This window comes from Nicotiana tomentosiformis, chromosome 5, assembly GCF_000390325.3.
Source record: "Nicotiana tomentosiformis chromosome 5, ASM39032v3, whole genome shotgun sequence".
NCBI classification, from domain to species: Eukaryota; Viridiplantae; Streptophyta; class Magnoliopsida; order Solanales; family Solanaceae; genus Nicotiana; species Nicotiana tomentosiformis.
The window spans coordinates 11351191-11367930 of NC_090816.1; the positions used below are offsets into that span (position 1 = coordinate 11351191).

The window sequence follows — 16740 nt, forward strand, 5'->3', positions numbered from 1 at the left end:
ATTTATATATTAGTATTATTTGACTGAACACATAGTTTAAAAAAGAAAAAAAATACTTTTGAATCTTGTTTAAAAATAAGCTATAAGCTATAGATATTAATAGTAAAGGATAACTAACTATTCATAATAGTAAAATTAATAACATAAAAAATAATATAAATAATCTAATACGAAATGTCAAACTACACTTGTGTGTAAAATTTATTTACTCATTTATATAAGATAAATCCATTAAAAATTTGCCTTAGTTTGATAAGTTTAATAAGTTTAATAAGTAGCAAGTATTTTCAGCTATAGGTATCTTTTTTCCTTTAATTCGTTCTTTCAGATCCCATTATCTCATTTCATTAACTTTAATCTTTTTTAACAAAAAATAACTTTAATCTCAATATTTTATTTTTGACACAGACAAACTAGAGAATTCAAATCAATCCTCTTTCCATTATTTTTTTCCCAAAGCCAAAATTCCATTTTCACCATCGTCGTATATTATCACTTCCCCACTCCTTCTCTCTCTTCAAAAGAACCCCTTTCTCTCTCTAGATCTCTTTCCTCTCGGAGGATTCCGAGGGTTTTTTCTTCATCGGAGATCTTCCATTCGCAACCTCCTGCAGATCTCGCCGTCATGGCGGCCGCTAATGCTCCGATCACTATGAAAGAAGCCCTAACGGTAGACTATTATTCATCTTTAACTTTATTTCCAACGATTTATTGCAATTTCATATCGACAGTTTAAAATTGATTGATTTTCCTACTCTTACTAGTGTTTCACGTGTGAATTGTTGCTTAGCACTGTGATTTGAGTTTGATTGAAGATCTGAAACCCTAGGCTATGATATTGCCTTAAATATTTGAACTTTAGTTTCTATCTGATACTAGAATCTGGATTTAAATTTGTATTTTAATACGTCAGAAATGTAGCTCAGAACTTTGATATTAGTTCATTGCCAGATCTGAATCCAAGGTTATGATATCATTTTGGATTGAGAACTTTATGTTTTTATTGTGAATTTAAAATCCAGATTGAATTTAGTATTCTTATTAGTATTTCTGGCAACTTGGCACAAGCTAAATGTAGCTTAGAACTGTGATTATTTTGTTACGAGATCTGAGGCCTGGGTCATGATATTATTTTGGATTGATAACTTTAGTTTATATTTGAATTTTAAATCTAGATTGAATTAGGTATTTTAATACGTCTGAAATGTGTCTTAGAACTGTGATATTAGTTCATTATTAGATCTGTGACCTCAGTTATGTCTGTGAATTTAAAATCTGGATTGATTTCGTATTCTTATTAGTGATTTGGTAGCTTAGCATGTGTGAATTGTGTCTTTGAATTGTGATATTACTTCATAACCAGATCTGTGATCTATGTTAGGATATCATTTTGGACTGAGAAGTTAAGTTTTTATGTGAATTTAAAATCTGGCTAGAATTTCATATCTTTATTAGTGTTTTATGCAATATATCATGTGTGAAATGGGGCTTAGAACTGTGATAAGTCATTACCAGATGTGTGACCCAGGGTATGATTTCTTTTTGGACTGAGAACTTAAGTTTCTACATGATTTTTAAATCTGGACTGAATTTCGTATTATGTAACTTTTTCTGTGAACATAGTATGTGTTAAATGTGGTGTGAAACTACTTCATTACAGATCTGCAACCTAGGTTATGGTATTGTTTTGAATCTAGAGAGCAAGAGTATATGCGAAATTAAATATATGACTGAAATTTCGTATTCTTGTTAGTTTTTCTGGCAACTTAGCACGTGAGAAATGTGGCTTAGTTCATTACCAGATCTGCGCCTAGGTTATAATATTCTCTTGATTTGAGAACTTAAGTTCAATTTGAATTTAATGTCTGGAATTTTGTTTTCTTATTAGTGTTTCTGGAAACATAGCACGTACGAAATGTGGCTTAGAACTGTGATTTTAGTTTATTCCCTGATCTATGACTTAGGTTATGATATTATCGGGAATTGAGAACTACATTTTCTATGTGAATTTAAAATCTGGATTGGATTTCATATTCTTATTTGTTATTCTGGCTGCTTAGTACGTGTGAAATGTGGCTTTGAACTGTGATATTCATTTCATTACTGGCTATAGGTTATGATATTATTTTGCATTAAGAACTTAAGTTTCTGTGCGCCCAAGCCCTAGTGGTCAATGTAGTGGGAGGAAAACCACGAGTGTCTTAGAGCCTGTTTGGCCAAGCTGCTAAAAACTGCTAATTTTGAAAAGTACTTTTGTTCAAAAGTGATTTTCGAAAAACTATCTTTGGAGAAAAACAAGTTGTGTTTGTTCAATTCATTTGAGAGGTGCTTTTTTGCAAAATTTGATAAGCAAATTGTGTTTGACCAATCTTTTCAAAAAGTACTTTTTAGCATCAAATTACAGAAAAGGACAGTTTACTTTACAATCAATACTATGTAAAACATATTATTTATTATAAAATAATTTAATTAGTTTTTATTTTTATTCAGTTAAAATATAAAGTAGAATATATATTAAAGATTTTAAACAATATAGTTATCCAAAATAATAATATTGGGTATCTAATATTATTACTTATTGTTTAAATGATGAATTAAATATATCAAAATACATCATTAATTCAGTATACATTAAAAATTTACTCCATAATTCACTATCTAAATGTAAAAGAAAGATTTATTTATAATAGAGAGACTGTTCCAATGAGGAATAGGAGAAGGAAAAAGAAGTACGATTGAAATAAGAAAGAGAAGAGAGGGATGATAGAAACAAAAAGGAAAAGGAAAAAGTTAAATTAATGAGGGATTTTATGGTGAGCATATTTTTGTCTTGAAAAAATTAATTTTCTGCTTCTGCTTCCACGAAGAAGGTAGAATTTGTAGCTTCCTCCCAAAAGCAGAAAAATTGCTTCTGCTACTGCTCAAAAGTAGTGTCTTGGCCAAACACCTTAAATTTTCGAAAAAGTGCTTTTCTGACAAAAAAGGTACATTTGGCCTACTAGAAGAAGCTTGGCCAAACAGGCTCTTACATTCAAATCTCAGCGGAGGCAAAAGACCACTAGGGCGATTTCCTTCCATCTGCCTAGCTTTTGGTGGGCAGAATAACCCAATATCGGTGAAGTAGTTGAGGTGCGTGCAAGCTAGCATCGCCACCATTGCCATCCAAAACAAAGAACTTAAGTTTCTATACGAACTTAAAATCTCTTCGTATTCTTAGTAGTGTTTTTGACAACTTGGCACATCTGAAATGCGGCTTCGAACTTTGATATCAGTACACTACCAGATCTGTGACCCACGTAGGGATATCATTTTGGACTGAGATTTTAAGTTTCTTTATGAATTATATAGCTGGATTGGATTTCGTATTCTTATGAGTGCTTTGGCTTCTTATCACATGTGAGATGTGGCTTAGAACTGTGATAGTTCGTTGCCGGACTGCGAGCTAGGCATTGAGAACCTTTATTTTTTATTCAAATATAAAATTTGAATCGAGTTTTGTGTTCTAATTAATTTTTTTGGCAATTTAACGCTTGTGGAGTGTGGCTTAGAACTATGATATTAGTTCATTCCCAGATTTAAAATATGGATTGAATTTTTCTTGTGTCTGTCGGTGTTGCAGTTGCAAAGTATAGGGGTTAATCCGCAGTTCATCACGTTCACCAATGTTACCATGGAATCAGATAAGTATATATGTGTTCGGGAGACTGCACCACAAAATAGTGTGGTGATTATTGATATGAACATGCCCATGCAGCCATTGAGGCGTCCAATTACGGCAGACTCTGCTCTTATGAATCCTAATTCCAGAATTTTGGCTCTCAAAGGTATTTGATATTTGCTAAGAATTTTTAATTGTTGTATTATTAGCTCAAGTTATTGTTTCATATAAAGTTGCGGGGACAATTTCAGACATGCTAGTGCTATTTATTATTTGCTGACTTGTTAGGTTTGTTGGCTTATTCAAACTTTCTAGTGAAAAAGCTTTCCTTCCCCTTCTTATTCATCATCTTGATATGCAAAAGAACTTGCAACTAGGCAAAAGATGACAGGAATGACAGCAAACGTCCTTTTGGTTATCAAATTAATAAATAAGGGACACTTTGAGGTACTTATCTAAAGAATAAAAAAAAAGATACATTAAAGTTGATTAGGATTTGACTTTGTTGTGTTAGTGATTTCCTTCTTAAGGAGGATTTGAGGTGGATATCACCTTGGTAAATGAGAGTGACAGAAGTAGTATGCGCAAGTCATCGTTCTTCACTTTTAGGGAAATGGTGAAAGGACTGCTCTGCCATTGCTGATTTCTTATTCTGTCCTTTTATGTTTGCTGACGAAGCAATCGTCTCTCCTCTTTCCACTTGAAGCTCAAGTCCCAGGAACTACTCAAGATCACTTGCAAATTTTCAATATTGAGGCAAAGCAGAAAATTAAATCACATCAGATGCCCGAGCAGGTAATAGCTCTTTTATTTGATTTGTTTACTAAATTCTTTTAGCTGCAGTAGTTCTTGACATCTGATCCTTTAGTGTGCATTATTTCATATAACTTTCAATCTGTTGTATGTTCAGGTTGTTTTCTGGAAGTGGATTACGCCAAAGATGTTAGGTCTTGTCACACAATCCTCTGTGTACCACTGGTCAATTGAAGGTAAGGTTTTCTTTTTGCTCTTTCGTCTTCACTCTTAACATTGCTGGCTTTTCTTCCTCCTGTTTGCCTGGAGAAGCTCTGTTTTTTCCACTTATTACTGTTTTCACAATTTTTTAATGGTTGACTGTCTGCCCTTAAGAATCCCTAATTCTCTTTGTACAGGTGATTCTGAGCCTGTGAAGATGTTTGATAGAACAGCCAATCTAGCTAACAACCAAATTATCAACTATCGATGTGATCCTTCAGAGAAATGGTTGGTTTTGATCGGTATTGCCCCTGGTTCACCTGAGGTGTGTACTGTTGTTAGCTATGTCGCTAATGGAAATCTTTGTTTTGATGTATACTTTGTGTACCAGATTTTGCTTCTCGCACCAACATTGTCATTGATGTCGTTAGGAAAGGGGGAAACTGGGAAAAGTCATGTAGTGTTGAATGGCTTCTTACCTTTTGTAATTCATGTGATTCTTACATGTGTGCGTTGCATCATCGCCCCTCCATTTGTTGTAACATACATAATGGCCAATTTGGCCGCATTCAACTATCATGCTGCAAGAGTTTTCTTCATCTCTATTTTTGGGGGGGTGGGGCATTACTGGACTGTTGGATGTTTCCAGCTGCAGCAAGTCAAAATGACCATCTTTAGTTTTGAAAATTCTTTTGACAATAGGGCTGGGATTTGGGTATTAACAAGGTTATTTCCACTACCAAAAATGGACCAAAAGAACTTTAAGCTCAATAATATGTGGTCGTTTGAACTCTGTTATAGATATGTTTAATCATGATATTTGTTCTTGTTCTGGTGATTTCTCATAATTTTAATATTCAATGAAGATTTACTATTATCATTTGGCTTTCCATTTTGATTGGTACTGTTAGAGGCCCCAACTGGTCAAAGGGAATATGCAATTGTTTTCGGTGGATCAACAACGCAGTCAAGCTCTTGAGGCTCATGCTGCATCATTTGCTTCATTAAGAGTAAGAAAAGCTCCTCCAAACAATTTCCCCATTCCCAATTTTTCTGGTGGCCTTGCTTCCACGTTTTCCTGCTCTGACTGTTGTATGCTTTAATCAGGTACCTGGAAATGATAAGGATTCCATACTAATTTCTTTTGCCTCGAAGACCTCAAATGCTGGACAGGTTACATCAAAGTTGCATGTCATTGAGCTAGGCGCTCAGCCAGGTGAGTACCTCCTTTTTTTCCCTTCTCTTTTCATGATTAGTTTAAGTTGAACATTGTTTTACTGACTTTCTGCAGAGAACAAGTCTGATATGACTGGTCGTTTTTCTAATGAGTTGAAAATTTGCAGGGAAACCCTCTTTTTCAAAGAAACAGGCAGATCTTTTCTTTCCTCCAGATTTTGCTGATGATTTCCCAGTTGCCATGCAGGTTTGTTTTCTGTGCTTTGTCTTTTCTTTTTATACTAAAAGAATTCAGCTTCTTGTAACACAGTTCCTCTGTTACCTCTGCAGATATCTCATAAGTATGGTTTAATTTATGTCATCACAAAGCTTGGGCTTCTGTTTGTCTATGACTTGGAAACAGCTACTGCAGTGTACAGAAATAGGATCAGCCCAGATCCTATTTTTCTGACTTCAGAAGCTTCATCTATTGGTGGTTTCTATGCCATCAACAGACGAGGCCAAGTGTTGCTAGCCACAGTAAATGAAGCAACAATTGTTCCTTTTGTCAGTGGCCAAGTACGTATGCTTTTGTATCTTTCTGGTATCATGTATATTTCTGTAGATGCATTTCCAGTACTGTAAAATTTGGTAATCTATGACCATGAAAGACAAAATTTTGTATAAATTTTGTTGCAGTTGAATAATCTTGAGCTTGCTGTCAATCTTGCCAAAAAAGGAAACCTTCCTGGTGCCGAGAATTTGGTAAGTTAAAATCCTGTTTCTCAAGGCACTATCTTTTGAATTGATTTCTTGATTGGATGGAGATTGGAGTGTCAAATGATGGGATCTCTTGGCTCTGAACACTTTTCATACTTCTAACTAGTACGTGCTACAAATCATGGTTTTTGCTCTTCAACATGCATCTCCTTTTTCTAGATCAAATGTGGACTTAGTTAATTGGTTGTATTGATATCATCTTCTAGAACAATATTTGACAAGGCTAATGACTTTACATTACCTGAACTCTCTTACTTTGATTGGTGTGGTTAGCAGTTGGTAAATTTATTAAAAGCAGTGGTTCTGATGGATTCAGCATGTTGAGAGTTTGTTGCTGTCTGCTATTTACAATGATCTCATATCTTATTAATTTTGTATTGCATCAGGTTGTCCAGCGCTTCCAAGAGTTGTTTGCTCAAACCAAGTACAAAGAGGCTGCTGAGCTTGCTGCAGAATCCCCACAAGGCATACTCCGTACGCCAGATACTGTAGCTAAATTTCAGGTATTGGCTGTGTTACCAAGTCCATGTTGTTCCCTATCAGATTTATTGCTCTTCAAGGTCGCCGAGAGTCCCAAAATCAATTTAATATGTGTCTTAGTTGCTTATCTTGTGAAAAGTAATGTGTTATGTTATCTTATTTGCAGAGTGTGCCCGTTCAAGCAGGGCAAACACCTCCTCTGTTGCAGTACTTTGGTACACTTTTAACAAGAGGGAAGCTCAATGCTTTTGAGTCTTTGGAACTTTCACGACTTGTTGTCAATCAGAATAAGAAGAACCTCTTGGAGAACTGGTTGGCTGAGGATAAGCTAGAGTGTAGTGAGGAACTTGGCGACCTTGTGAAGGTTAATTACAGGACTTGGCGTCGATTGATTCATTTTTTCTGCTGTCTACTACTTTTAGTTGGTTTCTTTTTCTGCAAGTAGTCCGTTGTTTAAGGTACTGACCACAGTAAGCTGTTTTGTTGTAGACTGTTGATAATGACCTTGCCTTGAAGATATACATCAAAGCAAGAGCAACACCAAAAGTTGTTGCTGCTTTCGCTGAGCGCCGGGAGTTTGACAAGATTCTGATATACTCAAAGCAGGTTAGTGATGCATTTTTTGCTGTGGTCATTACTGACTACTTTTTATTTGTCTGAGCTTTAATCCAGTTTTAGACTGCGTCATATCCTTCTTATATAAGAACATTCAGAGATTTGATAACTCATTGTTTTTTCTTGATACAGGTTGGATATACGCCTGACTATTTGTTCCTCCTTCAAACAATTCTTCGATCTGATCCTCAGGTATGCTGGGAATGGTTTTACAAGTCATATGTTTATCAGGTCGTCTTTCTCCACAGGCTTCATGCAGTCAATTTAACGGGATTAAGTCATCGTTTCAATATCAAATTGTCTTTGACATGGTGCAAAATTTTGCATGCGTTTTTTTCTTTGAGGGTGTATCTCTTATTCAATGCTATCACTTATGAAATATTGTTCGTACATTGGAAACGTTGCATCTTCTTTCTTAAACTAAGTGAAAACACAGTAATGGGACATGGTGCTTAGTCGAGGATGAAGTCAAATAAGTTTGTCTTTATGCGCAGGGTGCTGTTAATTTTGCGCTCATGATGTCCCAAATGGAGGGAGGGTGTCCTGTTGATTACAATACAATTACTGACCTATTTCTTCAGGTTAATTTACTATTTAATGATGTTTAATGCACTGATTGCAGTTTAGAAGCCTTTTACAATTTTTATGAGGTGTAATATTCCACCTGATGATGATTCTCTCTTTCTTTTTTGACATCAGAGGAACCTGATCCGTGAGGCAACAGCATTTTTGTTGGATGTTTTGAAACCTGACCTTCCAGAGCATAGTTTTCTGCAGACTAAGGTTTATCTCGCTTCTCATTAAGAGACATCTTTCTGCTCATACATTTGGCTCAGGCTGTAACGTTCTTCTATACAGGTCTTGGAAATCAATCTTGTGACTTTCCCAAATGTTGCTGATGCTATATTAGCCAATGGAATGTTCAGTCATTATGATCGACCACGAATTGGTCAACTTTGTGAAAAAGCTGGTCTTTACATTCGGGCATTGCAGGTTGACTGGTTTTCAACATTTTTGACTTTTAACTTCCCCTAAGATATGACTAGCAAGTTGGCTGATTTTGTATGTTTCTGCAGCACTACTCTGAACTACCTGATATCAAGCGTGTTATTGTTAATACACATGCTATTGAGCCTCAGGTGGGTATGCTCCAGTGATCGTATTGACTCCCTCTTGATGGTTGTTGGGTGTTTATTTAGCTATATTGTTTGTTTCAGGCTCTGGTTGAGTTCTTTGGGACTCTCTCACAAGAATGGGCGCTTGAGTGCATGAAGGACCTTCTGGTGATCAATATCAAAGGCAACCTTCAAATAATAGTTCAGGTATTCATATGGTGTTATCATATATTATTTGTGAAGTGTGCTAGAAATATGCACCAATGATGCATTATTGTTCTTTGGGAATTGTGACGTACTCGTAACAGCATACCTGATTGTGCTTGTGTTTATATCAGGTTGCTAAAGAGTATTGTGAGCAGTTGGGTATTGATGCCTGCATTAAGCTTTTTGAGCAATTCAAGTCTTATGATGGGTTATACTTCTTCTTGGGATCGTATCTGAGTTCCAGGTGTGTACTGATGTGACAGGACATTTTGGATGGGCTATTTTTAAGTGTTAGTCAATAAATGATTTTTTTGGGCCTTGTGCAGTGAGGATCCTGATATCCACTTTAAGTATATTGAGGCAGCTGCCAGGACTGGACAAATCAAGGAGGTTGAGCGCGTGACTAGAGAATCTAACTTCTATGACCCCGAAAAGACAAAGAACTTCTTGATGGAAGCCAAACTTCCTGATGCCCGACCTCTGATTAATGTTTGCGACCGCTTTGGTTTTGTTCCTGATCTCACACACTACCTGTACACTAGCAATATGCTACGATATATTGAGGGTTATGTTCAAAAGGTTGGTATGACTTCTGTGTAGTGCTTGCTTAATTGAAGTGTTTCCTAACATGTGAATTACAAGTTTTCGTCCTCTATGGAACAGGTCAATCCGGGAAATGCTCCTTTAGTTGTGGGGCAGCTTCTAGATGACGAGTGTCCTGAAGATTTTATTAAAGGCTTGATCCTTTCTGTTCGTTCTCTGCTTCCTGTTGAGCCCCTTGTGGCTGAATGTGAAAAAAGGTTTATGTTTATCCCTGTCACAACAATTTTAAGATTGTCATGTTAAATCTCTGTATTAAGCTTATCCTGTTGGTTGTCAGGAACCGGCTCCGACTGCTTACACAGTTTTTGGAGCATCTTGTCAGTGAGGGAAGCCAAGATGTGCATGTACACAATGCTCTTGGTAAGATCATCATAGATAGCAATAACAACCCGGAGCATTTCCTCACGACCAACCCATATTATGACTCACGTGTTGTGGGTAAATATTGTGAGAAGCGCGATCCGACCCTTGCCGTTGTTGCCTATAGGAGAGGGCAATGTGATGAAGAACTTATTAATGTAACAAATAAGAACTCTCTGTTCAAACTGCAAGCCAGGTTTGTTTTTATTAGTCTCCAACTGTTGGTTTATTTTTTTGAAGATGAACAAACCATATTATTATGATGTTTTTAGGTATGTTGTTGAGAGGATGGATGGTGATCTTTGGGAGAAAGTTCTTACACCTGAGAACGAGTTTAGAAGGCAGCTTATAGATCAAGTTGTGTCCACTGCTCTGCCTGAAAGCAAGAGTCCGGAACAAGTATCTGCAGCTGTTAAAGCTTTCATGACTGCTGATCTTCCCCATGAACTGATTGAGCTTCTTGAAAAGATTGTGCTCCAAAACTCGGCATTTAGTGGGAACTTTAATCTGCAGAATTTGCTTATCTTGACAGCCATTAAAGCTGATCCATCTAGAGTTATGGACTATATCAATAGACTTGATAATTTTGATGGTCCTGCGGTCGGGGAGGTTGCTGTTGAAGCCCAACTCTATGAAGAAGCTTTTGCAATCTTCAAGAAGTTCAACTTGAATGTTCAAGCAGTCAATGTTCTGCTTGACAACATCCGCGATATAAATCGAGCTGTGGAGTTTGCGTTCCGAGTTGAAGAAGATGCTGTTTGGAGCCAGGTGGCTAAAGCTCAACTCAGAGAGGGATTAGTGAGTGATGCTATTGAATCATTTATTCGTGCAGATGATGTCACCCATTTCTTGGATGTCATTCATGCTGCAGAGGGTGCAGATGTTTATCATGACTTAGTGAAGTATCTGCTGATGGTAAGGCAAAAGACTAAGGAGCCCAAGGTTGATAGTGAACTCATTTATGCTTATGCTAAGATTGATCGATTGGGTGACATTGAAGAATTTATTCTGATGCCAAATGTAGCTAACCTACCAAATGTTGGTGATCGCTTGTATGACGGAGCCTTATATGAGGCTGCAAAGATCATATTTGCTTTTATTTCAAACTGGGCTAAGTTGGCAAGCACCCTTCTAAAGTTGAATCAATTCCAAGGTGCTGTTGATGCAGCACGTAAAGCAAACAGTGCAAAGACTTGGAAAGAAGTCTGTTTCGCTTGTGTTGATGCTGAGGAGTTCCGCTTAGCTCAAATTTGTGGGCTTAACATTATAGTTCAGGTACCTTTTGCATTTCTTTTTTATTGTGCTTGTCAGTATTTCTGATAAACTTGCTCATTTAAATTGTGAAGGAGATCTTCTGGATTACTGGTGATAGGCAGTCTGTTTTTGATTTTGCAGGTAGATGATTTGGAGGAAGTGAGTGAATACTACCAAAACAGAGGATGTTTCAATGAATTAATCTCTCTTATGGAGAGTGGGCTCGGTTTGGAGCGCGCCCATATGGGTATCTTCACAGAACTTGGTGTCCTTTACGCCAGATACCGTTATGAGAAGCTCATGGAACACATTAAATTATTCTCCACCCGTCTTAACATTCCTAAGCTTATTCGTGCCTGTGATGAGCAGCAACACTGGAAGGAACTCACATATTTGTATATCCAATATGATGAATTTGATAACGCTGCCACTACTGTTATGAATCATTCTCCAGATGCTTGGGATCATATGCAGTTCAAAGATATTGTTGTGAAAGTTGCTAATGTGGAGCTTTATTACAAGGCCGTCCACTTCTATTTGCAAGAGCATCCCGATCTCATCAATGATCTTTTAAATGTTCTAGCACTTAGGGTGGACCATACACGTGTAGTGGATATAATGAGAAAGGTCTGACTTATCATTGAAACCCTTTACTAACTAGGATTGTTTGGATTACACTCTTGATATATATTCTTATTAACCCTTTCTTTTCTTTTTCGTATGATTGATACCAGGCGGGTCACCTTCGCCTAGTGAAGCCGTATATGATTGCCGTACAAAGCAACAATGTTTCTGCTGTGAATGAGGCCCTTAACGAGATATATGTTGAGGAAGAAGATTACGATAGACTACGCGAATCAATTGAATTGCATGATAACTTTGATCAGATTGGGCTTGCACAGAAGGTGATGGCTGGTTGCACTAAATTGTCTTTCTCCGTAATTAGCATATGCCTGATAATAGTTCCACTTTTGTGTTCCACTTGAGCAGATAGAGAAACATGAACTTCTTGAGATGAGGCGTGTCGCTGCTTCTATATATAAAAAGGCTGGTCGGTGGAAGCAATCCATTGCTCTGTCGAAGAAAGATAACCTTTACAAAGACGCAATGGAAACAGCCTCGCAATCTGGGGATCGTGAACTTGCTGAGGAGTTGCTTGCTTACTTCATTGAACAGGTACCAGTTGTTAGGATTTCAAGATTCACCCATGCATATCCTCCACATCTGCCCCCAACTACACCTCAATCCCAAAATAGTTGGACTTAGTCACATGAATCCTTGGTATCTGTTTAGCTCTATTTGGACCCGATTTTGATAATCAAGAATTTGTCTTCTGATAAAAAGTAGAGGTTATCTGACTACTGGTTCTCTCCATCTCATACATATTCTCAAAATTGCATATATATATATCTTTAAAAAACTAAAAAGACTTTTGGAAATTTCAAGAACTAATATAAGTGTGTCAACACGGGCTAAGCTTTCCCAACTAGTTGAGAAACAGGAGGGAAGAGATGAAAAGAGTCCACAGAGAATGAAAGTAATTTTTTTTGCATTGGTACCAGATGATTCTGGCATGTAATAACACATCAGTGTGTAGTAAGTGTTTATAAACCATGAATTCTTGCATAAGGTTTGATGTGGTTGTGGGGATAAATATTCTGGTACCCATGGAGATCTTGTTGATCATTTGTTATTTGGAAATTTTATTGCTAATGTATAGGTAACTTGGTTGGTTAATGAGTCTAGCTTGTAATCACTCAATCAATTATGCTTAATATCAAACTAGTTGGAATCGGCAATATGGATCCAACTAGACTTTATTCACATTTGCTGTAGACTTACTGGCTTACTGCAACCCTCTATGTATTTATGCTTTCTGAGGATCACATAGCAGAGTTCTCGTATTTATCATTTGGGAAAATTAAGGGAGAATGTATCATATTTTTCTTGGAAACGATATTGCTACTCCAGGAGTAGGGTAACTTGGATTGCAATAATTGTGCATTGGTTAATGCTCATCTAACCTGTAATAAAGAAGATCTAGATATCTAATTCACTCTTCTTAATTCTTTTTTGTGCTTTTGCAGGGAAAGAAAGAATGCTTTGCATCATGCCTATTTGTTTGTTATGATTTGATTCGCCCAGATGTTGCCCTTGAGCTAGCATGGATGAATAATATGATTGACTTCGCGTTCCCGTATCTATTACAGGTGCTCTCTGAAACCCTCCCCAGATCTGTCTGTTTGTTCGGTCGTGCATTTGCATGTTTGCTTATCTACTTTTAGGGAGAGCTGAAATCTGCATTTGTTGTGTCCTTTCCTCTGGTAAACATATTAATAGTATTTGTCACTGTTTTGACAAGTCTGTGTCCTAAACCCTTGATCTGCCTCTGCATTTCTTTTGAAGATAATAATTTTTTTAATCAGTAACTAGAACATGATAATTTTTTTCATCAACCTCTGTTATTGTGCTGTGTTCTTCCTCTTTTACCTTGTCATTATTATGTTTGAGGGGAAGTACCTGAAACTTTGCATGTTTTTCATAGCTCTCTAATTTGTAACTTCTGCGTTCTCTTTTTATTCCCCATCATAGTTTTGCTGTCTGCCTCAGTTTTTTTAATTATCAGTAGTCTGTTGTTATCTGCATCCGCATTTTAACTTGGGTCTCTCTCTCTCTGGCACAGTTTATCCGTGAATACACTGGCAAGGTAGATGAGCTGATAAAAGATAAGATTGAGGCTCAAAAGGAAGCAAAAGCCAAAGAGAGTGAAGAAAAGGATGTTATTAAGCAGCAGGTAATTACACATTTTCCTTGCTTTTAGCCTGGAGGTGACCAAAGTTGCACAGTATTTTAATAATGTTTTGAGAAGTGCCACATCACATGCATATCTGTGTTAAATTGACCGTCTCTTTTGCGCTATTACAGTCTCAAAGTTGCCTTGCTAATCCTATTCATTCTTTTGGTGCAGAATATGTATGCACAGCTGCTGCCTCTGGCTTTGCCTGCTCCGCCGATGCCAGGTATGGGTGGAGGTTTCGCTCCACCCCAACCACCTCCAATGGGTGGAATGGGAATGCCTCCCATGCCTCCATTTGGCATGCCACCCATGGGTTCCTATTAATCTGATGGTGTTACCACAGTGGTGTAAACAAACTTCACAAAGAGGATACAATCTGGACTGTTTTTGGTTTCTTTTATTTACTCTTGCCCTTAGATTTTTATCTATTACCTTGCAGTTAGTTGCTGAAGTGCACAAGTGGAGGATAGATGAAATAATTGTTTCTGTTGTGTGTCATAGTGTGTTGATATTTCCTTGTAAGATTCTTTTTAGAAGAGGCATTTTTTGCAGTTAGGCAACAAATTGAGGATATTTTGTGTTCACAACCATGTAAAGATGCGCTATATTACCTCTACTGGTTTTCTGGGGTCAGCCAAGGTTCTTCAGTTCCCAAGTGTTGTAATTTTTCCAGGTATTCTTTTGGATAAATTCTTGTTGAATGTTTTTTTTTTTTGGTATGTTCACCCAGCCGCTGTAAATGAACACTTATTTACTTTTATTGCTTTCATTCTTAAAGACATCCTAGTTTGGGCAAGTCTATCTCATTTTTAACTATAGTTGTGTCGTGTACCATGCAAGGTTTTGTGGAGAAAATGACCTGAAAATTATCTGTTTCAAGGGACGTCTAAAAGGTGAGGCTAGTAAAGCCTTTGCTTTAGGCCCTAAAATTTGAGGCTACAAAAACTTTCGATAGTGCGTTTTAAGATTTTATTTTCGGTTATATGATGGAGTTTATGGAGAAAAAGAAAAGAAGATGGCGTACTTTGCGACTGAAAACGACTCCTAAGAAAACCGAGACATAAGGAAAGAAAAAACGTTGACGTTGAAAATGTTATTCGATTAGATCTAGTCTCCACTTCCCTCCAAAATTATTCATTTCCTCCTCCCTTACCACATAATAATCCATGAATTTCCTAAATTGCCACTTCTAGTATTCCATTAGGCACTAGTGAAACTTTCAAAGTGCTAACAAGATAATTCATTAATTTTAGCAGACATTAGAAACAAGCTCAGTAACTTTTCACAAGTGAGGTTTGGGGAGGTAAGATGTTCGAAACTTTACCTCTACCTTGGAAGGACATAGATGTTTTCGAAAGACCCTCGGTTGGGGAACGGAGGAAAAAAGTAATGGCAACAAGTAGGAATAACAACAAGATAAAAAAGATCAAAGCCAAGAAAGTAGTTAAATTCTAGGTAGTAATAGCAATCTTGAGCATATGAATGAATAGTAAATCGCCAACATCAATTCAAAAGGTGTGTAAACATATAGAAATTATGTGAAATCGGAAGAATGAAATTTAGGGTTCACGTTTTGGTTTGAGAGGAAACTTCGAGATATTTCTGTGTATCAGCCAGAGAAATGAAAAAATCATTTTGTACAAAAACTAGGCCTAATCTATTTATAAGACCTCGAAAGTAATTACCTCTAAACTGGGCTACCCAGATAAATTACAACAAATGGCCCAATATAACGGGTCTAACATTAGCCTATACCCATTGGGCCCATTCTAACAGCCCCCTCAAGTTGGAGGGTGACAAAACTCCTAACTTGCGAAGATGAAAATAGTGTGCAGGCCCAGACAAGGCTTTTGTGAGCAGATCAACAATCTGAGAAGAGCTGGAAACATGATGTAAACTCAGCAGGCCCTCACAAGCTTGTGTCTAACAAAATGACAATCAAGTTCAATATGTTTGTTCCGTTCATGAAATACATGATTGCGAGCAATATGCAGAGCTGCTTGATTATCACAGAACAGAGGAACAAGAGAAGAGCAAGAGACACCAAAATCTCCCAACAATCTGGAGATCCACGTAACCTCTGCAGCAGCCTTACTCATTGCTTTGTATTCAGCCTCAACAGATGAAAGGGAAATAATATGTTGCTTCTTGGACTTCCAACTGATAAGGCTCCCACCAAGGAAAATACAAAGCCCAGAAACAGATCTCCTACTATCAGCACAAGAAGCCCAATCACTACCATAAAATACTTGCAAGGACAAATCAGGAGAGGAATTGAAGAATATGCCATAATCAGAAGTGCCTTTCAAATATCTCAAAACATGAAGAGCAGCCTGCATATGGGGAACACAAGGAAACTGCAAAAAATGACTGAGATGCTGGACTGCAAAGTTGATATCAGGTCTGGTATGGGTTAAAAAATTCAGCTTCCCAATCAGGCATCTGTAATCTTCAGGCTTAGGTAGGGGGTCACCAACCTTGGCTTTCAGTTTGACATTCAACTCAAGGGGACAAGAAACAGGGATACAAGAAGAAGACTGAAATGATTCTAGCATGTTATGAATGAACTTCTTTTGATGTAAAAGAACTCCAGAATCAGAATAAGAAATCAATTCCAAGGAAATAGTTAAGAGACCCTAAATCCTTAATTCTGAACTGCTCATATAAGAACCCCTTTAAAGAAAAAAGTTCATGTAAATCATCCACTTTAAGGATGATATCATCCATATAAACAGCCAGAATCACCAAGGAAGCCCAAGAAC

General features: G+C 37.1%; 2 protein-coding genes across 2 annotated transcripts; one reads left to right on the top strand and one right to left on the bottom strand.

Annotated features, from left to right (window-relative positions):
- The first annotated feature begins 461 nt into the window (after window positions 1-461).
- Window positions 462-14774, top strand: LOC104121222 (clathrin heavy chain 1). The gene is made up of 30 exons (XM_009633163.4): window positions 462-670; window positions 3620-3824; window positions 4365-4453; window positions 4569-4647; window positions 4810-4937; window positions 5524-5622; window positions 5720-5828; window positions 5956-6035; window positions 6119-6346; window positions 6467-6532; window positions 6934-7050; window positions 7194-7391; window positions 7517-7633; window positions 7775-7834; window positions 8137-8223; window positions 8342-8425; window positions 8501-8635; window positions 8719-8781; window positions 8860-8964; window positions 9096-9208; window positions 9291-9543; window positions 9628-9764; window positions 9845-10123; window positions 10200-11202; window positions 11323-11808; window positions 11916-12086; window positions 12172-12357; window positions 13269-13391; window positions 13865-13975; window positions 14150-14774. The coding sequence occupies exons 1-30, from the start codon at window positions 626-628 to the stop codon at window positions 14300-14302; spliced, it is 5109 nt and encodes a 1702-aa protein (XP_009631458.1). The 5' UTR covers window positions 462-625; the 3' UTR covers window positions 14303-14774.
- Window positions 14775-15876: 1102 nt separating this feature from the next.
- Window positions 15877-16533, bottom strand: LOC138891924 (secreted RxLR effector protein 161-like). Its single transcript, XM_070175612.1, has one exon. The coding sequence runs from the start codon at window positions 16531-16533 to the stop codon at window positions 15877-15879; it is 657 nt and encodes a 218-aa protein (XP_070031713.1).
- Between the last annotated feature and the right edge of the window lie 207 nt (window positions 16534-16740).